The sequence below is a fragment of the Carassius carassius genome, chromosome 46 (assembly GCF_963082965.1).
Source record: "Carassius carassius chromosome 46, fCarCar2.1, whole genome shotgun sequence".
NCBI lineage: Eukaryota > Metazoa > Chordata > Actinopteri > Cypriniformes > Cyprinidae > Carassius > Carassius carassius.
The window spans coordinates 7519636-7547587 of record NC_081800.1 but is presented as its reverse complement, the minus strand read 5'-3'; the positions used below and the strand labels follow the sequence as shown (position 1 = coordinate 7547587).

General features: G+C 36.1%; 1 protein-coding gene across 1 annotated transcript in view; it reads left to right on the top strand.

Moving 5' to 3' along the window:
* Window positions 1–27952, top strand: part of LOC132129698 (adenylate cyclase type 6-like) — a 74040-nt gene that overhangs the window by 1585 nt on the left and 44503 nt on the right. The window contains exons 2-3 of the mRNA XM_059541368.1: window positions 5534–5719; window positions 7087–8011. Coding sequence (XP_059397351.1) covers window positions 7088–8011 — 924 coding nt within the window. The 5' untranslated portion in view covers window positions 5534–5719; window position 7087. The remainder of the gene's footprint in view (window positions 1–5533; window positions 5720–7086; window positions 8012–27952) is intronic.

Here is a 27952-nt window from a genome sequence, read left to right as displayed (position 1 = left end):
CGCAGTTTATCGTGTAATATATATATATATATATATATATATATATATATATATATATATATATATATATATATAAAGAAATACAGCTGCTAAATTCAGATCTGCGTTCCCTGGCTGGCACAGAGCCAGAGACACACGCGTTTTTAAAGCACTGCGCATTATAACCAATCACAGACTATTCTGTTGAGTTTATGAATGCAAGGTCCAATCAGAGGCGTTCAGATGAGTCACCGATGAAAAAATATCTGGCTAATTCTTTCATCAGAAACAACAAAGTGAAGATGTACTGTATGAATGTAAGTAAGATATTAATTTCACAGTGTAAAAAGCTTTAGAGAATATAATGGGAGTTTTTGAGAGTGCTTGAGCTCGCTGGTCTGAAGTGAAAATGTTATTTGCTCTCTTTGTACAGTGAAAGTGTTACAAGCTAATTAGTAACTTACAATGTTTTTATTAAATTCACATTAAATACAAAGTTAGTCGTATTTCAAAAAAAAATATTTTATGTAATGAATCCCATATCTGGTACTTAAGTAAAAAGACAGATTTTTATGCAAAGTTAATAGATTAGGCTACTTTGCCCATCGCCCATTATAGATCAACTTACATAACCTATAAAGGTGCAAAATGCATTTACTTACACATATTTGAGAATCGAGATATTTCGCTCAAAAATGCCCCTGACACTCCAATACAAAATTATTTGTCAAATAAATGAAACACGATGAAACATTCATTTTAGTTGGAATTGTTGTAGATGACTTCTAGAAATTGCAGTGTGTTACATGACATGGTGAAAAATGACTGAATGATAATACTTAAAATAGGTTAAGATGAATTTTAAAATTGTGCCCTCTAAAATCACAAGTGGCCTCTGTCTGCCCCCCCCCCCCCCCAGTTACTTTGGTCTAGAACTGCCCCTGAATGTGTGTTGTACTGTGCATTAGTGTGTTCGTTTGTCAGAATGAGTGATGGTCGGTTCATGAATGAATCTCTGTTTTGACTTGGAGCTTATCAATGAATCGGTTCTCATAACAGAGTGATTTGTTCATAAATCGGACTGAATCGTTCCAAAGCAGTTCTCGAGTGAACTGGCTGAATTAGAAATAGTATACTAGCACTATGCTTTCTATTTCAATCATACTTTATAGTCAAGAACCATTGTGGTAAAAAGTAAGTTACCTTAATGGACCCTTTTTTAATTTCTGGTTTTTCTAATGGAAAAATGGAAAAATAAAAAAAACGACTTGTTTTTTTAAAAATCTGTTTCCAAAACGAAAATGAAAAAACGGACAAAGCTTCGTTTTCCGATTTTCAAATTTGTGCTAATATCAAAAATAAAAAAAACGGATAACAAGCGTGTGTGTTTCACTTTGGTGTTCTCGTCTGATGCCTGTTAGTGACTGTCGTTCTTCAACGATTCGGTCATTTTAAACGAATCTTTAATGTGACTCGGTAAGAACGAGTCGTCTTGATTCGTTCAGTCGCGCATGCGCAAAATTATATTACTCGGATTATATTAAAAATAATAAAATTATATTAATTATATTAAATAATTATATTATATTATACAAAATTATATTACACGGATAATTATATTACAGTACACGGATTGTACTGCTCAGAAGAGAGAAAGATGTCAACTTTGCTGTCATTGCCTCAGCTGTTAGAAACACCAGTTTGGTAAATGTACATACAAATTTAGAAAATGCTAGATTTACAATTTTGTTAACAGTGGAAATGCATTGAACAATGAACATAGCCATAATAGGCATAAATGCTACTGGAAATGGGTTTATGAATTGGTTGACAGTTTTATCAACAAGCATATTAAAATAGCCAAATTTATTGAGAGTAACTATTATTGTTAAAAAGTGCAATAATGACAGACGTACATTCATTTTACCATTGTTTAATGTAAATGTCATTTAGCTACACTGTGTAATAAAGTAAACTAGGATACATGACATTATAAGAAACACATATCAATAAAACGTGAGATAAAAAACACAATTAACATCAGTATGCTTATATTTGTCTTTACTGGAATGTTTTAGACTATTTCATATGTCATGCTAGGATGATAGGGACTTCGTCATAATGTAAAGAACTACTGAATCCTTTTTGAGTCTAATAGAAATGAACTGTTCAGAAGAGCAGATTCAATGAGTCAAACTTCTCCTCAGTCAAAATACCCAATACATGAATGTGTTCTGAATGTGACAAAAATGAACAAATCCCTGTTTCTCCATCAGTACTGTTCAGCATCACCAGCTGGTCCAGATACTGTATATGAGACAAATATTCTCTATTTGCTGCTAAGACTAAATGATTAACAGCTAGTGGATCCATTTAAGATGAACACTTCTAACCTCTGATAATCTGTCATTGTCTGATTAGACAGGATTATAATGGGACTGTTGTTTTCAGATTAAACAAACAGTTAACATTGATAGAAAGTGGCATATCCTGCAATATGTCATGTCCTCTAAATGTAATATGCAATACAAAAAAATGTGAGTCTAAAGTCTTTGAACAATTAGGCAGCGTGGATTAATGCGAAGTCATAAATTAATGTTAAGCAGTCATTTATACAGCATTGCTCTGGACCACTGTCATTACTTGGAAATGTTTTCCAATGCAAATCAAGTGTTCCAAAGAGCTTATGCAGTGATACTTTTTATATGCATTGTTGGAGTCAATAAAGCTTTATTTGCATGATTCTTAATATTTACAATATCGAGAAAGCATATAATGTGCGTAGAGTACATAAAATACACAAAACAATCAGTTTGACTTGTGCCGGTTTTCGGTAATGCGATATATTGCGGTGATTAATATGCACGATATTGTTATCGTGAGCACTTCTAAATATCGTGAACAAATAGACATTACAAATTATTCAGAATTTGGAATGCATTTTAAGAATATTATTCCCATCAGCTGCTTAAAATGCACAACATCGCTGTATGCTGCTTGAAAGAGCGCATGCGCTCTGATGTAAACAAGCAGCATGAGAAGCACATGGAGGAACACGTGAGAGTAGAGCTGTAATTGGGCCTTAAAAGTTAGGCCCGACAGGACCCGAGTCCGACAGGTTTCGGCTCGAGCCCGACAAGTACATTTTGATTGACAGCTTTTTAAAAGCCCGAACCCGTTTACAGCCCGACATTATTCAAATGTGCACACGCACGCAGCTCTTTTGCCTTTGTCAAAAATGAGTCATTTATTCATGTTTTAACATAATTTATTAATAAATAACGTAGACTACACCACTTGGAAGTTGTAATAAAGAAATAAAATAAGTCCTCTGTGACATCTTAACATCTCAGCACTCTAAATAGACATAGGCTCCTTTAGCCTATAAATGGACCAACGCACCAATAAAGACGAGTGTTTTTTAACAAATTAAATTAAGATAAATTTTAAATTATTTGTAATTTAATTACTTGGCAATAACGAAATTAAGATAAAGGCTCCGGATTTGCTTCGCCACTAGCAGATGATATTTAATAAAAGAATAATGCCAACATTAGCGTATATACTCTGTCTACATTATACATTTAAGACTCAATGAATATTTAGTTTTCATTTTAAAAAACTTTATTACTCACAGCGATTAGGCTGAGCCTCCATGTTTTTGGAAAATGATTGAATCCACTGTAGATGGCTTCAGCGTGTTCCTGCGCTCACTGATGGTGCGTCATTATACTCATTATAAACATGGTCAAAACTTTTCCGCACCTCAAACTTTGCTTTAGTTGCTGGTGCAACCAAAACGTAATCACCAGAGGCAAGCCTCCGTTACACCTACTCAGCATTCATTTTCGCATCTTTCTCGCGCTAATCGAAACACATCACATGACCGATCGTTTACCTCGCAAACCGGAGCGCGCGCCCGAGCCCGGCCTGAGCCCGCGTAAGATGATATAAATTAAGCCCGAACCCGACCGAACTCGACGGGTCCCGTCGGGTTCGGGCAAAGATCTTAACCTCTACGTGAGAGATGCGCTGAATGAAAGCGCATTCACTCTCTGACAGCAGATGGCGCTAAAATGCAGCCTTTACCCTGTAAACACAGTAAATAAAGCAGCTGTTACTTTCTAAACCATATTTAAATAATTTTAAATAACCATTCAGATTTGTGTTTTCCCTATGGTGTTTATTACAGAGCCAACTACTGAAATATTTAGACTTAATAGGCTATTTATCTTCAAACAATCATTTTGTTTTTTGTTTTTTGTTTTTATCTGGACTACAAATGCCCTAGATATTGTTTGAAAGTGTTTTGATATTTTATTGTTCATTCACACTTTACATTATGGCTTCATTAGTTAACATAAACTGCCAAAAAAATATTCTGAACATTAATCTTAGGTATTCCAATATTTAATAACACATTGTTAAAATTGAAAGGTGCAAATGTGTTATTTAATGAGCTAACATGAACTAAGACTTGTATTTTTTAACAAAGATTAATAACTTCTATAGTAAATGTAGCTATTGCTCAATGTTTAGCTGTGCATTTATTGAATGAGCACTATGCGATGTCCGAACTGATTACACTATATTTTATGTATTGCACTGTATTTTATGTAAAATCATTTTCTATTTTTAAACTGTCTTAAATTCATTTTAAGTCAATTTTTTCTTAAATTGCTTGTTTTATTTTTGTGATTATTTTTCTTCATGACTTTTCTTTTACTTTCTTTTATGTAAAGCACTTTGAATTACCATTGTGTACGAAATGTGCTATAAATAAACTTGCCTTGCCTGGCCTTGAATGTTAATGCATTAACTAAGGTTAACTAATGAGGTCTTATTGTAAAGTGATACCTATTGGTTTTTATAGTTCTTTTGCACTTTAATGTGTAAAACATCTAACTTTTATATATTTTTTCTTTATTGCTTATTGTTTTAAATGTTTAGTTATTTTTGTTATAAGAAAAAAAGTTATTTAACCTGTTATACTGTATTATGACCACTTTTTTAAAACAAAATTTCAATACCATGATAATACCGTATACCATGATAAAAGCATTATCAATTAACCCCAACAGGAAAATTTGATACCGGCATATCCCTACAATCAATAGGGTTAAAAAATGAATAGGAATTAAAAGAAAGGGACTCTACGTACATTTAAATGAATGTAAATGTTGTGCTAATTGTTATTTTTTTTACAAGTATTCAAAATTATAATGGTGAGATAGGGACATGAAATTTGAAAAGAATATATTTAGATGATTACAATGTACTATTTAAAGGCATTTATCTCACAATGTCCTCATTTTGAATTGATGCTGATGTCGTTTCTCATTCATCTCTTGTTGACTCTTTAGTATAATCTCTAGTCCTTCCAGCTTTGTGACTCACTGACGACTCACTAAATCATATTTTAGACTATATGAAAGCATGCAGTGCCCTCTACTAAATTTGCGGAGTTAAACCATTCAATTCATTAGATGGATCGATTATGTTAATGTGTTTTATTCATCTTACATTGTTTCTATTTATGGTTTATTGTCAACAGATCCAGACGTCATGAAGATACAGTGGAACAAAGTAACATATCTCCAGATCCATCAGGCCACTCTTCAGTAACTAAACAAAACTGGACTAATCACCATCACTCACTTATATTTCGCTCATCCACCGCTCTAAATGAGTGTCTTGGACGGCAAGATCAGGGGTGGGGCGCATACCAGATCCCACACAGGTAAAGAAATCCACAAAATATGCATCATTTCATCCATGCATTCTGCTATGTGCATGAGTCAATGATGTAATTTGTTAATTTTTTATTAAAAATACATTAAAATTGCGGTATTTTTAAGTATTTAGTAGTGAAATATTTTACAATTTGAAATAGCTGTTTTCTATTTGAGTATATTTTAAATTGTAATTTATTCATGTGATATTGAATTTTCAGCATAATTACTCCGTTCTTCAGTGTCTAATATGCTGATTTTCTGCTCACTGTTGTGAAGTCAGTAGCAATATTTTGAAATCAATATGGAATTTAATAGGTAATCAGTGTAGAGATGATAAAGGGGTAATATAATCATATTTATTTTTTGACCTGGTAAGAACTCTAGCAGCTGCCTTTTGGACTAACTGTAGCTTGTTTATTGAAGATGCAGGACAACCAGCTAGTTCATAGTGCATTAAAGTAAACTAGTCGAGAGGTCATGAATGCATGAACTAGCTTTTCTGGGTCAGAAACATAGCGTGTTCCATAGCAATGTTTAAGGTGGAAGAAGGCTTGTTTTTGTAACATATGAAATATGATTTTCAGAAGATAAGCTGCTGTGTAATATAACACCCAGGATGTTAACTGAAGATGATAACATAACAGTACATCCTTCTAGCTGCATTGTATTCTAAGAGATTTTGTGTGCAGGTTTTTGGTCCAATAAATAATACCCCAGTCTTGTCTGAATTTAATAGGATAAAATTACTGGTCATACAGTGTTTATATCTTTAAAACATTTTGTCAACTTGGAAAGATTAGAAATTTCATCTGTCTTGTCTGAAAATATATATATAAATTTAATCTGTCTTGTCGTGATGAAATATATAACCGAGTATCATCGGCATAGAAGTGGAAACTAATTCTATGTATTCTAATAAATTTGCCAAGTGGCAGCGTTTATATTGAAAATAACAGAGGGCCTAACACGGATCCTTGTGGCAGATTTTTCACCATTTATCTAGACAAAATGGTAATGGTCTGCTAAGTACGAACTTAACTACTGTAATGGCTGTTCCTGAAAACCAGTGTAATATTGTAGTCAGCCTAAGATTATGTCATGGTCTATAGTGTCGAATGCAGCACTAAGATCAAGTAAAACTAATATTGAGACACATCCTTGGTCAGAGGCTAGAAGTAGGTCATTTGTTATTTTAACAAGCGCAGTTTTTGTACTATGATGAGGCCTGAATCCTGACCGAAAGTTTTCATAGATGTAATTTTAAACTAGCCATATTAAACCAACATATAGCTAAACTGTTTTTGTCATTGAGTCACATAAACATGGTAGAGTGTCATCATACACTGTCATGACAACTCTGGTTTTCCTACAGAATGTCCTGGATCAATGGCTTCCTAGTAGCCAGAGTGGATGACCGTAAGACCGCGTGGGGCGAGCGCAATGGCAAGAAGTCCAAGCGCAAGGTTGGCTCCTCTCTCTGCAACCCACGCTACATGAGCTGCCTGCGGGACGTGGAAGCCATGGAGCCTCCTCCCCAGCCACCCCACGCTCAGGCTACCCGGTCAGGAGGAGGAGGTACGGGTGGGGGCAACTTCGGTGTGCGCTGCGTATGGCAGGAAGACCACTATGGGAAAGTGGGGGGTGGGGGGGAGGGAGTGGGGCTTAAATCTGTGGACCTGGGTTTCGAGGACGACGAGATCAAGGGGAGGAGAGGGGGCGGCTTGGGTTGCGATGGCTCCAGTGATGACATGGCCAGCGGCACGGGGTCAGTGACGGCCGAGGACTGCTGGCAGCGGGTGGTTCGGGTGTTCCAATCCAAGAAGTTCCAGTCACGAAAACTGGAGCGTCTCTACCAGCGCTACTTCTTTAGGCTCAACCAGAGCTCGCTCACCATGCTGATGGGTGTCTTGGTGATCGTTTGTGGGGTCATGCTCACCTTCCACTGCATCCACGGACCACCCGACAAGGTCTACGCCTCTGTGCTCTCTGTGGCCATGGCCTTGTTCTTGGCACTAATGGTGGTGTGCAACCGAAATGGGTTCCACCAGGACTACATGTGGATGGTCAGCTACCTTGTGATTGGGGTGCTAATCGTGGTGCAGGTGTACGGGGTGCTGATGGTGGCCCCCCGCAGCGCCTCTGAGGGGATCTGGTGGTCCGTGTTTTTCATCTACATCATCTACACGCTGCTGCCTGTGCGGATGAGGGCGGCAGTGCTCAGTGGAGGAGTGCTGTCCTCCATACACCTCCTCACCACATGGAGGATCAATCAAGATGATGAATTCCTCTGGAAACAGGTAGGTCACTTCATCCCAGCTAAACTTCATATTTGATTTTTTTTATCTATTCCTTGATTATATTTGAGTAGGATGACTAGTGTTGGGAATTGAAAATGGCTCCACTTAAAAAGTACTTCCTTTGAAAATTTGTATCTTTAAATTCATCCCATTTAAAGCATCACTGCGAGAGTCATGAAAAATGCAGATGCATCAATGACTTAATTTTTTTAGTAATTTATTTATAAATGCATCACAATGACTTTCTGAAGTTTCTGAATTTAAATGAAAAATATCCTGATATCATAATGAAGCCTCATTAAAAGAAAAGAAAATGTTAAAATAAATTCCTGTTAGGTAATATATTATTATTTATTTTATTAAGTCTTTTTTTTTATTAATTTAAAATTTTTATTAAAGACACATTGCAGATGAAAAACAAAACAGGAAATTATATTATAAAAACAATGCTTCAGACTCTCATGACTTATGAATTAGTTCTCGATAGATGTATAAAGACAATTTTTAACTTAGAATAATACACATTTAAAATACATATAATATAAAACCAAATTTTTAAAACAAAACCCACCTAAAACCAACAAAACTTGGACTTTGCACATGTTTAACTAGTTTTTCCTTTTCTTTACCATGGACAGGCATAATTGTCATTGACCCCAAGACTGATTACTTCACTATTAGTTTACTAGTTTCTAGTTGCTTTTGAAAATATCTAAATACAAAATATGTAGGGATATGCATATTCTTAAATAATTGCCATCCTAAAAGATGACTATATTAATCTCCAAAAGGAAACAGTTGTGTCGTTAACTTGAGAGATTTTGAAGCACAGCATAATGTGTACATAATGTGTGTGTGTGTGTATATATATATATATATGGAAGTTTACACAGCACTTTCACCGTTTCAACATAGATAACTGTATTAGTTATTTAGGGTTTATTTGTTTAATGAGGTTTGACTAATTCCACCTGTCTAGAATTATGCTTCTGTTCTCATATCTGCATTTACTGCCTTTGTCCTGGTTGTGTTTAATGTGTAAAGACATGCTATACTGTAGAGCATCAATTATGCAAACACTCAGAATTGAATTCCACCATGGTAATCAGTCACCTGATCGTGTATGTACACTTCCACCCACAGTGCTGACATTCGTTAGTTTGTTTGAGTTACTGTTAGTATCTTTACTGCATTAGCATGATTGAGAGACACCTCTAGCATGGACGGTTCCCTTTCTTTGGAGTTGGTGGCACTATCTATTAGTCACAGTTACCATTTGGCTTTGCATACTTTTGAATATCCTTTTTTTGTCTACTAATAATGATTTCTTGTCAATGTGGTGTGTTATTTTATCAGTTCATTGGTAACCTGTTGCTGAGATAGAAATTCATTTAGTGAATGGATTCTGTCACAGCTGGCAAGCATCATGTGAACACACTCACCTATAAATGGTTCTGCTTTTATGGTATTGACTTAACGTAGTTAACAATCTGTGGATGATCAATGGCTGTCATTTTAGAAGAATGTAGAATAAACAAATAGGGTTTTTCAGTATGTACAGAGTGAGACCACAAATGTGTTTCCCAAAGTATTGGAAGTTTAAGTAGATCGTAGAGACCATTGGTGCCAGTGGTTTATAATATCTACTCGACTTTTAAAGCTTTTAGGAAACGCATCCAAGGATTGCTGATGACTGATATAATGTGGATGAAAGCAGATGAAATGTATATAAAATTGCTGAAATTAAACACTAATTTTCCACCATTTGTACTCAAAATTCAGTAAGATATTTGAACACCGTCAGTTGACAAGGCATTCAGTAGATTTTGGAATTTATAGATTTTTGGAATCTGGCAAAAAGAAGACTCATCTTTAGATTATTTCTTTTCTCATTGACTGACAGCTGTGGAAATTGAATTGTTTTCCTGAGGTAACTGTGATATTATGTGACACACTGTTTACAGAGTTGTTTTATTGATTCCTTTTTGTGATTGAAACAGTGAGTGTTTACTAGAGACATGATAGATTTCAATAAGTTGTACTGTTTCTGTCAACCCACCTTCTGATGTTCATTTGTGTTTATTTTTGTGCTATAACTAGTAATAAATAGAGAGAGATGCTCGGTTCACTTGCCGCTTGAGCTGATGAGCTACAGTGATCTTTCACACCACATTTAAAGGGATAGTTAACCCAAAAATGAAAATTATCCCATTATTTACTCACCCTCGAGCCATTCTAGGTGTATATGACTTTCTTCTTTGAAATGAATACAATCGGAGTTACATTAAAAAATGTCCTGGCTTTTCCAAGCTTTGTAATGGCAGTGAATAGGTGTCCAGATTGTCGTACACGAAATTTAGGCATAGCATAAGCTCCGGCAAGATGGACGAACATGGAAGCGCAGAGGAAAGCAAAACAAAACACCAGTCACGAATTAAAAGTACAAAACGAGGATTTGTAAAGAAAAATGTCAGAGGATTTCGATATAAGCCAAGAGGAGACTGGTTTTCCTTTGCTTTTAACAGAACTTGGTTCTCATGAGACTAACATATTCTCACTGAAGCAAACGCTACCCCTGCCCTGCGTCATTCACTGGAACGACACTCTCTCGTGAACATGCGTACGACAGTTAACGGAAGCTAGAGATTATAGTTTAAGTTTTCAGTATGGATATTTTTCTTACACAAACTCATCACTTCACTTTAGATGGCCTTTATTAACCCCTCGGAGCTATGTGGAGCACTTTTTATGATGGGTGGATGCACTTTATTGGACTTCAAAATCTTGACACCCATTCACTGCCATTATAAAGCTTGGGGAGCCTGGACATTTTTTTAGTATAACTCCATTTGTATTCATCTAAAAGAAGAAAGTCATATTCAGCTAGGATAGCATGAGGGTTCTCCAAAACCATTTTGCCTAAAAAAAAAATCAAATTTCTTTTTTTTTGCCATTTCAACCAAAACGTATTGGTTGCCAATATTTCAGTGCATCACTACTGAAAATATGAGCATTTTAGCACCCCCGAAAAAAAGTCATTTTAGGGTTTCCGCTCAAAAATAATTTTTGCATGTTAATCATTTTTGGTTGGCTGAGATGGAAGGGTTTTACATGGAGGGTGTATCATCTCATATAAGCAAAATGGTGGAAATTAGCAAACCTGCCTACAGCAAAAAAAATTCTATAAATTTGGTATGAGCAGGCTTTTGGTGCTCTTGTGTGTTACAGTATGTATCTGTTAGTATTAGCATGTATCATCAGTATGGCCTGTGTAATGCTAGCATGTTGGAAAGCGATGTGACAGGCTTTGGCTGTGCTATCTGTGACCACAGTGTGTTGTTGTGAGTCAAGCCAAGGACCTCGGGGGTAGGATGAAGGACAGGCAGCGTGGTTGAATGAGCCGCCCCGGCATTGGAGATCCTTTTCTCTCCTTGCGCTCCTCCCATTGAAATATCAGCATTATGTTAAAGGGATAGTTCACCCAAAAATGAAAATTATGTCATTAATAAAACCGATGCAACCGGTTCTTGACTCATGAACGAGTCATTATCTGGCTCGGCTCGGTGTTCATCTTCAGTTCTCTCTTCACAGCAGTTCAGTCACTGTACTGTTTGAGTAAATGAATTACTCCGGGATATTGGTTTGTTTGAACTCAGAGGGAGTGTCAGCCACATTAAAAAAGTTATCAGCTTAAGTCATTTGTGGATTAATGCGTATTGGAGACGCGAACTGTTTAAACGATTCAGTTTGATTTGGTGAACTGTTTCAAAAAGACCCGGTTACATCGAATGATTCGTTCGCGAACCTGATATCACAAACTGCTTTGTTTTGAACTGTCTTACAACAGACACGGAAGAGAAGACAATGCTGAATAAAGTCGTATTTATTGCTATTTTTGGACCAAAATTCTAACTGACCCTCTGATGTCACATGGACTACTTTAAAGATGTTTTTCTTACCTTTCTGGACATGGACAGTAGACCGTACACACAGCTTCAATGGAGGAACTGAGAGCTCTAGTAATAAATCTAAAATATCTTAAACTGTGTTTAGAAGATAAATGGAGGTCTCACAGGTTTGGAACGACATGAGGGTGAGTTATTCATGACATAAATTTGCAAATTGGGCGAACTAACCCTTTAAGCACTGTCTCCCAGGCCTCTGTGCTCCTACACAAAGTCCCTTTTTAATTTTTTCCAGGGTGTGTGTGTGTGTGTGTGGAGTTTTGGGGGACAGGAGGAGGTCGGTGTGTATGAAGAGAGGGAGGGTGAGGTCTTGACCTGCGGGTCACTGTATGACCATAGTGCATTGTGAAACTATTTACTGTATTTCTACTGTACAAAATAGTAGGAGAGAATGGGAACAGGAAGTCATTTCATTATAAACAATCAGAAACACAAAGCAGAATGCTTGGCCCCATTAAATGCAGGAAGGAACGGGTTGCTTACAACATATTTCCATCTTTTAATTAAAGGGATAGCAGATCTCAGTGAGGAATCCGTGGCGCAATGGAACACTATGTAGTATACTAGCTGGATTATTTGCATTAGAATTCAATGTTTGCAGTACGTCTGTGCCGTTTATCAGAAGCCTTAACATTTGATTAAGTCAACACATATTAAATGACTCTCCTTTCTTTTAAACTATTTATTTCTGGGCAAGTTGGTTTTGGATAATATTATCAAGACATTAAGCAGAGACCACAATTATTAAACTGCGGATCATGGAATGTAAAAAGAATAGTTTTGGTTCAGCACAATTGATTAACACAGAACATAATTTAAACTTAGCCCTATGATTATAAAAACAAACAAGATATGTACTGACAGCCATGAACTTACAATAGGTCTATCGGACAATAATAAGGGAGTGAGTCATTTCTGTAAACAAGCTCTTTTGTTTGTTTTTCTGAGGTAAAGAATCAAAATTATTTTATTTTGTCTTAATGTTTTACTCACTATAATCCCTCAAGGTTTTGATATGCATTGGCCTTGTCAAAGGCGCTGTTGGTTATGGATTCTGACTAGTTGACCATGTAATGTTTAGACTCCATGAGTTCCAGAACACTTTTTCCTATTTTTTATTCATTTTAACGGAGGACAAACATGAGTAATTCCAAGATGAACTTTAAGTAGATTAGATGAGCAGTCTTTTAATTTTTAAGAACATGGTTCACCCAATGAACATTTTGTCATTATATGTTGTTTTAAACCAGTATGACCTTCTGTGGAACACAAAAGAAGATATTTTAATGAATGTCCAGGCTTCTCTTTTCCATTTAAAGGAATAGTTTACCCAAAAACCTGCTGAAAATGTACTTACTCTCAAGCCATCCAAGATGCAAATGAGTTTGTTTCTTCATCGGAACGTACATCACTTGTTCACCAGTGCATGCTCTGCAGTGAATGGGTGCCGTCAGAATGAGAGTCCAAACAGCTGATAAAAACATAACAATAATCGACCTGTAATCCACACCACTCCAGTCCATCAGTTAATGACTTATGAAGTGAAAAGCTGCATGTTTGTAAGAAACAAATCCATCACTGACATGTTTTTAACTTCAAACCATTACATCCGGCTAAATTTAAACACAAATTATAGACACACACACACAAGTCCATAATCCATAAAATTGCTTCCCCTGTTGTCCTCTCACATTAAAATCTAACAGCATATTTGTTTAGACTGTTTTTGTTTGTAAACGGTGCACAATCTTGAGTATATTTGTCTACTGATTCAGGTGAGACAAATTTTACATTGGAGAATGAATAGAAGACTCGTATTTTAGAAATCCTGGTGTGCTATGCTGTTTGTTTATCATACCTTTTACAATTCATAATGAATTTATGCATGTGTGTGAATTTTTACAATCTGTTTTATTAATACCTACTCATGCCCCACTGAGAGTTATGTTTAGGGGTTAAGGTCTACGTTTTTTTTTTTTTTTTTTTTTTACATATCACATTTCTAACAAAAGTATGAAATATTTTTCAGTGAGACTGTGTAGAATATTGAACTGAACTGTATTTATAATATAATCAGATATTTTCAAAAAGGCAGAAATGATAATGAATCAAGAGGTTCTTCATACAAAAAAAAAAAAGTTTCCTTTGTGGACAGTACAACAATCTTTCACACTTTGTGTAAAAATACAGTATACATCAATCAAAATCACATGTGTATGATAAATCATGGTGCTAGTTAGCAAAAAAAAATCACCCACTTAATTTTCAAAATACTTTATTTCAAAAATTTGTATTTTGTTTTCCTTTTTTTCCCCATAATGGCTACAAGGAAGTGTTAAAATAGGCAATGATAAATTCCCAATAAAATGTGTGATGTAAATTTGAAACTACCACCTCGTTCCTTCATAAATCCTTTGAATGTGACCTTTGTTGTCAGTTATTTTTTACTTTTTTTTAGGACGAGCGAGCGCTAATGACACATGCTCTTATCTCTAATAGGCTGAAGCGGATCTGTGTGTAGATTTCTCAGAAAGCTGCTGTGTTATACAGGCCAATTTATCCTGCAGTGTGGACACTGCATCCAGGCATTTCCCCTTTCCTCTGTGACTCATTAAACCAGCACCCCATCCCTGCTGGTTCTGCTGGTGTGTGCCTGAGTATGCCCGCTCTCAATAATCTGCATGATCTGAGACTTGATGTTGGATTGCAGATGTCCCGGCAGTCCGAGAGGAGTTAAAACTGACCACAAGAATTACTGCGGGCTATTGTTAATACCACGCCATAGATAGGTCCTATTTATAGAACAATTCAAACAGTCGTAAATCTATTTTAAGCTGTGCACATGCTTTCGCTCACTCGCTCTAGTACAGATTAATTGTTGCGAAAGGGTGTTTGGATTCTGGGCTGATGACTCAGAAATACAGTTTCAAGGCTTTTCACACCTTGTTTGGTGCTTTGTTCTGTCTATACATATGTGCGGAGGGGGTTCGATATGGCAAAAATATCCTATCACGTTTATTTTATTTTTTTAAATAGCTTGATTCACGGTTTTATCATGATTTTTGTCATGTTGGTTTGACTATTTTGTAAGTTGTCTGAGCATTACAGCCAAACTAATTTCCCTATTATATAGACAAGGCATTTCAAGGCAACAGAGTTGCTGGTCCATAGTGGCTTTCATACAATTTTTTTCTACCGTCATATTTAATTGGGAACAGCAATGTTTGGTTACCCTGGTTTTTCAAAATATCTTCTTTTGTGTTCACAGTTTTGGCACAGCATGTGAGTGAGTACATAATGACAGCAATTAAATTTTAGGGTGAACCATCCTTTTAATGACAGTCGGCTGCATGGCTGTACGATCATATATGAACATGGTTTTGCAGAGTTTGTCAGTGAACAACGGTTCTGTGTGGTACATTCTGCTCCATGTGAAAGCTCGCATGTGATGGAGATTTACCCCTAATTACAGAACCAGCTTAACTGACAAGATGAGCATAACATTTTATTGTGCATCCCTAAAAAAAACATTAGTTTGAATGTTCGCTGAGGAAAGTCATATCTTTGTTGTACTATCTTTTCATCTGTTAAGGGTGATTTTTGATGACAGCGTTGCTCAGTGCATTTGTTGGCTGCATCTTACAAGCTGTTTGTTAAAAGTAAAAAAGAACTTCCTTGTTTACAGACTTGTAGAGCTGGGCGACATGACAATATTATCATATATCGACGATGTCTTGTTAGTATTGCGATGTCGATGTCAACAATCAGGTAACAGACGATTATTGATATTATCTGAAAAAAAAGACAAAGGATAAATCTAGTAAGTTGCAAAAAATATTTTACATAGACCCATAGTCACCATACAGGTCTTTTTGCATGAAAGAATGAAATAATTTAGTAGGAGGGGAATCAAAAAGCTATTCCAGTTTCGGAAATCAGATCAGATGCGTAAGGTCAGGAATAAAATTACTTGTTATAAAATTAGATTTCGATTTTGCTTCTCGATTTCTGTATGCACATTTATTGTGATTTCAAAAGATTTAACTGCAAGAAGACGAAATAGAACTCACTTCTGCACACACACAGTGTTTTATGTGCTGCACACACACACACACACACACACACACACGAAGCGCATCGCCTCTATTTACGTGAACACTGGATTGAGCTCTCTTTCTCGCATTCTTACACATTTGTACGGAGCACCGCACATGACACGCAGGAAAAAATCGTAAAAAAGGCTAAATCGTGTGCGTTCCCTCGATTTATAAATTGTGGCTAAGATTCATTGCAGAGACCATTAATTCGCCATCTGTGAACATGTCCCACTAGGCAATCAAACATCATAGACAACAGAAATCCTTTAGGATCCCAGAAATGTGCAAAATTTTGGCCACAGTTCTACAGTGTGCACCAGATTTTACATTGCAAGCCATATCTAGAGACCACAATATGATCATACATGCCAACCCTCCCTAATTTTCCGGGAGACTCCCGAATTTCAAAGCCCCTCCCGAAAATCTCCCGGACCGACCTTTCTCCCGAATTTCTCCCGATTTCCACCCGGACAACAATATTGCTACACCATCCGTCACTGGGCGCCGTTTTAGACCAAACGCTTGCACTCCCATGGCGTCTGTCGTTGCTAAGCAACCAAACTGCGCTCTCCATGATGACGACGAAGTATCAGCAAAGGATTAATTGATTTCTAGCCTCACCTCGGCTCGCATTAGCTTTACTACTAGATATATTTCTGGAGATGAGAAGGAAAAACTCGCCTGGAAAAAGTAGCGCACCACGTCGCTTCCATTATGAGCGTGCTCGCCGCGCGCCTACGGTAGAAATAACGACCTTGAGCGCGAAAAAGATGCGATATGTGAACGGCCCCTAGAAGCAGACGTCTGAAATGAAAGGCAAGAACAGCTATTTATTTAGCTTTAGACTGTTAAATGAAAATTTAAAAATGAAATGTCATAATTATAATGTTTTGAGAGTTTACTTATGTAATTGTTGCATTAGGCTATTAATTAATAAATGTTTATTGATAAGATCTAGCTATTTCATATCTCTTCATTTACAGTAGCTAACAAATTAGGGTCTAACCTCCTGAGGAGAGGCCTTAAGGAATTGAATTTGTCAAATAAATGAATTACATTTTTCTTTGCGTTTGTGTATGTGATATTATATATGACGACACATCGTTTGTGTATGTGATATATATGACGACACACAACCCCCCCCCACCTCCCACCCCCCCGGTCCTTTTTAATATCTCCCTAATTCTGAGGTCTCAAGGTTGGCAAGTATGAATATGATAGAGATTTGTGCATTGGCAAGCACAACTCTCATTTTCTTTAGATGAGTCAAATGAGTCAAAGTCAAAGGAGTTGTTGACTTTTGTCATGTTAGCAGTTATTGCAGTGCCACATTGAATTCTGTCTAAAAATATTTATTTAGATTAAATAGTTTTTATTTGGTTATTATTTTTCATTTTTGAAATACCAATGTTGTTATTGTTAAACTATTACAAGAAGTTTTGTTGACCAAAATAAAGGTATAATAAAATATAAATATTATATGAAAAAAATTAAATATAAAAAACATAAACAAAAATTTTAAATGATGCCTTGGCAAATGAAATAAGTTTGCTGAATTAACTATAACTAAAGCTAAATACAAATAAAAAGCTAAAAAAAAAAAAACGTATATAAATAATAATAACATTTATATTATTGTTTATTTATAACAGTATTTATTTGTGTCTAAGTTAGAGCTGTAATCGGGCCTTAAAGGGATAGTTCACCCAAAAATCTAAATTATGTCATTAATAACTTGCCCTCATGTCGTTCCAAACCTGTAAAACTTCTGTTCATCTTCAGAACACAGTTTAAGCTATTTTAGATTTAGTCCGAGAGCTCTCAGTCCCTCCATTGAAGCTGTGTGTACGGTCTACTGTCCATGTCCAGAAAGGTAAGAAAAACATCATCAAAGTAGTCCATGTGACATCAGAGGGTCGGTTAGAATATTTTGAAGGCATCGAAAATACATTTTGGTTCAAAAATAGCAAAAACTACGACTTTATTCAGCATTGTCTTCTCTTCCATATCTGTTGTGAGAGAGAGTTCAAAACAAAGCAGTTTGTGATATCCTCGTTCACGAGTCAAGAACCGTTTCTGTCAGACGCGTCCGATTCGAGAACCGAGAAGCTGATGATACTGTGCATGTGTGATGCAGCGTGAAGCAGACCGACACACAGAGCGTCTGAACCGAACTGATTCTTTTGGTGATTGATTCTGAACTGATTATGTGCTAATGTTATGAGCGCGGGTAAACCCAGAGCCATAGAGAGAGAGAGTTGCGACAACGGAAGTTCGAAATGTTTGGTTGTCACGTGATTCGTGTCGACTTCAAATAGTTCCAGGAAGTGCGTTGGCGGCCATTCAAACTGATAGAGTAGAGTGACAGAACTGCGATTTCTGGTAATAAGGAGTCAATAAATGCATTTATTTTATATATTTATACAACACACCGACATATGTATGTAGCATGAGTATGTAGTTACAGCGTTGTTGTTTTAAAAATATAAAATCAGGTCATTTTTGAGGATTAGTGTTCAATTACCATTATTTTAAAAACTTATTTCAGGCTAACGTTAAGTTGTATAAAAACGGGTTGCTGTTGCCTTTTTACGTTACATATTGTTCTTTATTTCACTGATCTCATGTTAACTAATGTCATATTGATGACTTTCAGGTAGTAGAGACAGGCTGGTGACAGGTGATTTTCAGCTTGCACTGCACTATACTGTTAGCAGCAGTAATTAGCATGTTAAATGTAAAATGAAGCTTACTGTTTATAATTCTTATAATAATTATTATAAATCTTATAATATAATTATGTATTATAAATAATATATCTATTATATCTAGTATAATTCTTACAATACTTATTCATGTACACAATATATTTAGGTTTAAAACAACTTAAGCATACTCATATATAAACATGTACACTGCCATTCAAAAGTAATGATGCTGAAAATTCAGCTTGGCATCACATGAGTATATTACATTTTAAAATAGAAAACAGTTATTTTAAATTGTAATTATAAATTACGAGATTACTTTTTCTTTGTATTTTTATTCAAATAAATGCAATTAACTATTTACAGCAATTCATGAATACATTTCTAATAAATTTAATAGCATGCCAAGCATTTTGTATGTGTCCTTTCTTTCATGTTGTCTTGCATAGTCTCCACCATGGTTTGCTGTGCTGCATGGGGATGCTCCACTCGGTCAGAGAAAGGTGTACGAATGTATGGCTTCCCCGCTGACATGCAGAGGAGAAAATAATGGTTGGCTCAAGTCAGCAGGAGCAATTTAAATATAAATAAAAATTACAACAACAAAAAATTGTTAGGTAATTATAGTTAAATTTATTTGCACTTTTTTACATTGAAAATGATTTACTAGAAATAAGGAACAAGCAAAGCCTTGCAAAACCCAGGGAGCTGAGACTCATGGTGAGACATTGCAGGGAGTCATCAGTGTTTCCTATAACTGTGCATTTTACCACCATGTGATATGTACCGTATGTGGGTAGACAAAAATAAAGTTGTCTGTGGAAACTAAACTCAAGTCTCTCTGCAGGCACATTTCGAGGCAAACCAATTTGTAATGACCAAAAAATTCAAGAGTAGGCTGAGACCAGATGCTATTCCCACAATCTTTGTACATCGTCCTGTGGTCAAAAAGAGGAGGGCCCTACTCCACGATGCACCCCTACACCTGTAAACATAAAGCAAATCGCTGCTGATTACAGCTATATTATTTCAGGTGATACATATATAATAAGTACAAACTCGGACTAGTTGTGTACTAGTAGTGATATATTCAATATTTAAAATTAGCAATACCATGTATTCTGCCTCTATCAGTTACAAAGGTTGAGGAAAAAAGAATGAGGACACTCAGAGAAGGGAAAGTGACAGTGAAGAAATAGAGGACATGGCTAGAGAGGAGAGACAGGGACAGGTGACACTACTCAGTCAGCCAGCAGCAAGTCAGTCAGCATTCCAGTTAACCATCAGCCAGTTACCTGGGTCTATTAAAAAAATTAAAGAGACAGGGAAAAAAAATCAAACAATGCAAAGGCAGCACTAAGAAAAATAAAGAATGACAATGCAGCTTTCAAAAAAGGTCCCCTCAGCACTCCTGACCTGCATCATCACTGATGCTCCATCACAGAACAGTCCAGTGGCACCACTAATCCTACACCTACCAGCACCCACAGAATGTTACAGTATGTTACTTTTATACACTAACAAGTATGTAATACAGTAGTATTATATAATATAGACAGGTTATATAATATAGACAGGTAATAGTCAATTAATCACAATGACTAAAAACAATCCACCCATGTTTTTGCAAACTCAATTCACTCTAAATTTATATCAATAGGGTGAATTTTATTAAGGAATTTAATACGTGTAATAAGGAACAAACGTTATAACCTCATTTTTACCACCTCCACTCACCGCTGTCACACGTGATCAAACGTTATATTGAACTAACGTAATAGGCTATGTAACGTTATTGCTAATTCACACTGCGCTATTGTGATTGTCACTCGCGTGAACGAGCACAGATTTGCCTGTGATTTGGGGCATTTGTCGGCAATTTCTCAAAACCTGTTGGCGAGCCAAAAACTGGGCTAAAATCATGCAGTCTGGACTCAGCTTAAGCTAACTTTCCCCACCCTGCAAAAAAATATGTTTAGACTCCTTTTTTCTAATTCCAAACACGATGGATGAAACTGAATTAAGAGAACAGATTTTACAATTAATAGGGTGTTCGTTACTAACTTTATTCAGCTCCAATTCTAGCCTAATCTGTTAGTTATCTGATAACATCCTTTAAATCTACTCATTTAATGAGTTATAATCTACTAGAAGGTTTTAATTTGCAATTTATTGTTGTTAAGATGTACTGATAATATACAATCTTATTATTTAAACGTCTTACCTTTTAAAAGTGCGTCGCAAATGGTTTGTTCTGCTTCATCTCTACGGCGCGGCATCGGTTTGCTGCTGCTTCCGGGAACTATTTAGAGGCTCCACGAGCCGCCATTGCTGTAAAAAAAGCGTTCCATTGGAGTCAATGGAGTTGTCGCAACTCTCTCTCTATATGGCTCTGGGTAAACCGAAGGCTTGAATCAAGGGCAATCATCGCCAAAGATGCCATTACGTCGAGCGCAAAAGAACCAATGAACCGTTTTCTTCAACCGGTTTATTGAATTGATCTGTCCGAAAGAACTACTGGTGATCCAAAAACCGATGCAACCGGTTCTTGACTCGTGAACGAGTCAATATTTTGTTCGTTATCTGGCTCGGCTCAGTGTTCATCTTCAGTTCTCTCTTCACAGCAGTTCAGTCACTGTACTGTTTGAGTAAATTAATTACTCTGGGATATTGGTTTGTTTTAACTCAGAGGGAGTGTCAGCCATGTTAAAAAAGTTAACAGCTTAAGTCATTTGTGGATTAATGCGTATTGGAGATGCAAACCGTTTTAAAACGATTCAGTTCGATTCGGTGAACTATTTCAAAAAGATCCGGTTACATCGAATGATTCGTTCGCAAACCGGATATCACAAACTGCTTTGTTTTGAACTCTCTCTCACAACAGACACGGAAGAGAAGACAATGCTGAATAAAGTCGTAGTTTTTGTTATTTTTGGACCAAAATGTATTTACGATAATTCAAAAAATTCTAACCGACCCTCTGATGTCACATGGACTACTTTGATGATGTTTTTCTTACCTTTCTGGACATGGACAGTATACCGTACACACAGTTTCAATGGAGGGACTGAGAGCTCTCGGACTAAATCTAAAATATCTTAAACTGTGTTCTGAAGATAAACGGAGGTCTTACTGGTTTGGAACGACATGAGGGTGAGTTATTAATGACATAATTTAGATTTTTCGATGAACTAACCCTTTAAACGTTAGGCCCGACAGGACCCAAGCCCGACAGGTTTCGGCCAGAGCCCGACAAGTACATTTTGATTGACAGCTTTTTTAAAGCCCGAACCCGTTTACAGCCCGACATTATTCAAATGTGCACACGCACACAGCTCTTTTGCCTTTTGTCAAGAATGAGTCATTTATACATGTTTTAACAATGTATTCGTGACTAATGTAGACTAGGCCACTTGGAAGTTGGAATAAAGAAATAAAATAAGTCCTCTGTGACATCTTAACATCTCAGCACTCTAAATAGACATAGGCTCCTTTAGCCTATAAATAGACCAACGCACCAATAAAACGAGTCTTTTTTAACAAATTAAATTAAGATAAATTTTAAATTAAGATTGGTATTTGGCAATAACGAAATTAAGATAAAGGCTCCGCCGGATTTGCTTCGCCACTAGCAGCTGACATTTAATAAAAGAATAATGCCAACAATAGCGTAAATACTCTTTCCACATTATGCATTTAAGACTCAATGAATATTTAATAATAATAATAATAATACATTTTATTTGTAATGCGCTTTTCTTAAACCCAAAGCGCTACAGTAGTAAAGTAATAAATAAAGTTAAACAAAACACCAAAAGCAATACAACAATTCATTATAGAAAGACAGTCTTGAATAAATGTGACTTAATCAACTTTTTAAAATCACCCAACGTTGGTGCATTTCTGACGTGCAGAGGAAGTACATTCCATAGCTTAGGGGCTTTATATGAAAAGGCTCTTTCCCCCATGGTCTTTAGCTTGCATGATGGCTGGTTAAGTGAAAGAGAGTTAGTAGAGCGAAGAGAGCGTGATGGAATATAAGGGCTGATGAGTTCACAAAGATACTCAGGTGCAGTCCTATGAAGTGCCTTGTTTGTTAAAATAAGAATTTTAAAATTAATTCTCGCATTTACGGGAAGCCAGTGTAATTGTGAAAGAACCGGTGTAATGTGTTCACGAGGAGAAGTACAAGTGAGCACACGAGCGGCAGAATTTTGTGTATACTGAAGCTTGCTCAACGATTTAGCTGGAAGGCCAGAGAACAAGGCATTACAATAATCTAACCTAGTTGTTATGAAGGCATGTATAAGCCTTTCTGTGTCTGCAAAAGAGAGAAAAGGTCTAAGTCGAGCTATGTTTCTCAGGTGGAAAAATGCAGTTTTAGAGATGTGTTTTATGTGTGCTTCAAATGATAATTGTGAATAAAAAATGACACCAAGATTTCGCACCTGTGAAGTGGGGATTACCGTGCAGGAATCAACAATCAAACTGATCTGCTCGGCCTTACGAGTAGCTGCCACTGTACCAATCTGCATCAGTTCAGTTTTGGAGCCATTCAGCTTCAGGAAGTTGTTATGCATCCAGTTACTGATCTCTGCTAAACAACCACGCAAAGCTATTAATGAGCAATGGACATCAGGACTAGTGGTGATGTAAATCTGCGTATCATCAGCATAGCAGTGATACCCAAGACCATGTTTCCTAATGATCTGCCCAAGTGGAAGTATATAAATATTAAATAATATTGGACCCAATACTGAACCCTGAGGAACTCCCTGTCGAACAGGCACGGTATCTGATTTATAGTTACCCAAGCCAACAAACTGGGCACGATTCGTTAAATAAGACCGAAACCAATTGAGGACAGCTCCAGAAAGACCCAACCAATTTTCCAGCCTGTCAAGCAGAAGAGAGTGACATATAGTATCAAAAGCAGCACTGAGGTCTAACAAGACCAAAATGCTGCATGCACCTGAATCCGCCATGATAAGAAGATCATTTATGACCCTAATTAAAGCGGTTTCAGTACTATGCCCTCTTCTGAACCCAGATTGAAAAGGTTCAAAGAGACTGTTCAGAGCTAGGTGATTATTTAACTGAACAGCCACAACACGCTCAAGAACTTTAGCCAAGAATGGGAGGTTAGAAATCGGCCTGTAATTGGATAAATCAGATACATCACAACCAGTCTTCTTAGGGACTGGTGTAATGGCAGCTATATTTAGTTCTGGAGGAACAATTCCAGAAGTCCAGAAGTTCACAATTGAAGTCATAAAAGGGCAGATTGATGCAAGGCAGTTCATCTAAAATACTGGTTGTAGAGTTCATGGACTTCACTGTACTTATAATAAAATCATCTCCGACCATTTCAAAGTTTGAAAAGGTAGTAGTTGGGAAGTTTGAAGGCTGGATATTAACTAGCTCAAGAGGAGTGATGGTATTTAAAGTGCTATATATATCCTCAACCTTACCAGTGAAATAATGAAGAAACTTATTGCACTGTTCAACAGAGGAATGAACAACGGCCTTAGTTGGTTTGAGAAGATTGTCAACAGTCTTAAACAGCGATTTAGAATTTGTTGCAGCGTTACCAATGATGTTTGAATAGTAGCTCTTACGTGCAGTATTCAAAGAATGGTAAGCAGACTGTTGTTCAGTGTAAAGAAGCCTGTGCACCGTCAGGCCAGATTTTTTGTACTGCCGTTCTAATTGTCTTCCGGCAGCTTTCATTAAACGTAAATCCGGGGTAAACCATGGACAGGGTTTCCTTAAAGTAACAAGCCGTTCTCGCACAGGTGCGAACTCATCCAAAAGTGAGGAAAGCATGGAATTATAGTGCTCCACGGAGTTAGTAGTGCAAAGCCCAGAGACAAAAGTCGAAAAAAGAGTGAAGTCCATGTGCTTGATGTAACAGAATTTGATAGTGCGCTCAGAAATAGATCGTGAAGACGTAACATTTATGTCAAAAGTAATAAGTCTATGATCACTTATACTCATGTCGATACTATCCAGAGATTGGATACCAACACCAGCAGAACATACCACATCCAATATATGGCCCAGCCTATGGGTCGGAAAAGTAACATGCTGTTTAAAGTCAAAACCATCCAAAATGTCCAAAAAGGTAGCAGTTTTGACACAGTTTGGATTATCAATATGGAAATTGACATCACCAGTCAAGACCATAGACGGACAGAGGGGACTAAGAAGTGTCAGCAACTCAGTGTCAGTAAACTCAGAAAAAAATAAAGGATTAGGTTTTGGTGGACGATAAATTAGCAGCACAAGAACAGGTGAAGCACCATTGACTTTAAAAACCAGACATTCAAATGATGAAACAGTAGGAGCATCAATAACATCAATTGATATATTTGATACAAATATTGCAGCCAAGCCACCACCCTTACCCGAAGCCCGAGGCACGTCAATTTTAATATCCAGATGGGGCACACATGTTCAAATTAAGATAGTCATTGTCTTTATGCCAAGTTTCACTGAGACAGAGAATATCAATTTTCCTGTCAAGGATAGTGTCAGTGATAAGTGCCGTTTTATTGTTTATTGACCTCGTGTTGAAGTGAGCAAGTCGCATAGTGCTACAGCACACATTCGCAGCGGGTTTTTGAGAGATAACGTCTGGATATCGTAGATTACTATGGCCGATTCCACGGCAACCAGAAGTTTTCATTTGAAAACTTGAACTAGAACTTGCAAGTTTTCATTTGAAAAACCTTTACTCACAGCGATTAGGCTAAGCCTACATGTTTTTGTGGAGGAAAATGTTGAATCCACTGTAGATGTCTTCAGCGCGTTCCGGCGCTCACTGATGGTGCGACATTATTTACTCATTATTCTCATTATAAACATGGTCAAAACTTTTCCACACTTCAGAATTTGCTTTAGTTGCTGGTGCAAACAAAACGTAATCACCAGAGGCAAGCCTCCGTTTCACCTACTCAGCATCCATTTTCGCATCTTTCTTTCGCATTTTTCGCATGTGAAACACATCACATGACCGTTCGTTTACCTCACAAACCGGAGCGCGAGCCCGAGCCAATGTAAGATTATATAAATTAAGCCCGAACCGAACTCGACGGGACCTTTCAGCTCTAGCCTAAGTAATAAAAACTAAAATAGCACTGCAAAATACACATTTATTCTTAAAATGCGCGGCTTATTAAATTTCTTTTTTTCCCTCTTTTTTTTTTTTTTTTGGAAGATTAATTAGAGCAAGGAAAGATAAATAATGTAATACAGGAAATAAAAGCAAAAGAAGACAAAGGTAACGTGTGAGAGAGCTCATGTTAGATCACTTGCAATTTTTTTTTACTTCCTGAGGGAATAAAGTCATACTTCTCTTTCTCTGGTCTCTGTCTGTCAGTCTCTCTGCTCTTTGCATTCATCTTCTAAACCAGTGAGTCGGTGTCCTCTCTCTGAAACCAATTAGCACACAAAATCCAGGAGGCCCAAACAAACACGCTCACACTTACACAATAGAATCTCCTGTTTCCTCCAGCCAACACCCTCCCTCAGGGCTGTCCTCTTCGAAATCCTTCTCCTCGCTCGTAAACACAACAGACATCAGCTGCTGTGTGACAGAGTGTGTGTCTGTGTGTGTGAGCTGGCAAAACTGAATTACATTTCTCAGTTCAGACCTTTTATTAATTACAAATCATGTTAACAGTTTAAATGAATTATGTGGGAAATGTTTTCCACAATGCATTGACCACAGTGCTCAAAAATGCCTGCTTGTATTCTCTAGGGAAGAATTGCTAGTTTCTTGCCTTTTTCCATTCTATATTTTTGCAATTTGCTGCTTTCTAGTTCATATTTACTAGATGGTGTCATGTTTGGTTGGTGTGGATTATATAATAAGACAAAATACCAATGTTGTTCTTGTTAATTTAAACTATATATATATATATATATATATATATATATATATATTATAATAAAATACAATATAAATATTAGATAAAATATTTTGCCTTGGCAAATATCTGAAATAAGTTTAGGTTGAATTAACTATAACTAAAGCTAAATAATAAAAAAAGCATATAACAGAATGATGAAAACTTTAAATAAAATTAAAATGAAATCTGAAAATTAAAAGGAAATTTATCAAATTAATACTTTAATAATATATAAATAATAATAACATTGATATTATTTGTTGTTAATTCATATTATTTAAATGTATATAGTAGGGCTGCACAATTAAGCAAATTTCTAATTCTGATTAAAATTGTGAATGCCACAGTTATATAATCGTTCAAAGAGGCAATTAATCGTTCAAAGTCCACTTATGTTATTCTGCCCGCTTAAAATGCGTTTTTTTCTTTCTACATGTTATTTTAAGGGTTTGTCCTATTATTTTAATATTAGTTTTAGTATAACATTATAATACCTTTCATAATTGTACTTTTTTATAATTTAAAGAAGAAACCAATCTGATGTACAGTACAGACCAAAAGTTTGGAAACATTACTATTTTTAATGTTTTTGAAAGAAGTTTCTTCTGTTCATCAAGCCTGCATTTATTTGAAAAAAAATACAGAAAAAAATGTAATATTGTGAAATATTATTACAACTTAAAATTATAGTTTTCTATTTGAATATACTTTAAAAAAATAATTTATTCCTGTGATGCAAAGCTGAATTTTTAGCATCATTACTCCAGCCTTCAGTGTCACATGTAACATCCGGTCTATCACATGATCATTTAGAAATCATTCTAATATTCTGATTTATTATGAGTGTTGGAAACAGATCTGCTGTCTAATATATTTGATGAATAAAAGGTTAAAAAGAACTGCATTTATTTAAAAAAAGAAAGAAATTCTAATAATATATATTCTAATAATATATTTTCTTTACTATCACTTTTTATCAATTTAACACATCCTTGCTGAATAAAAGTATTGATTTTATTTAAAAAAAAAAAGAAAAGAAAACAAAATTACTGACCCCAAATTACTGACCAGTAGTGTATATTGTTATTACAAAATATTTATATTTTAAAAACATAGCTTCTTTTTTTTTTTTTTTATTCATCAAAGTATCCTAAAAAAGTATCACATGTTCTGAAAAAATACTAAGCAGCAGAACTGTTTCCAACTTTGATAATGAATCATCATATTAGAATGATTTCTAAAGGATCATGTGATAATG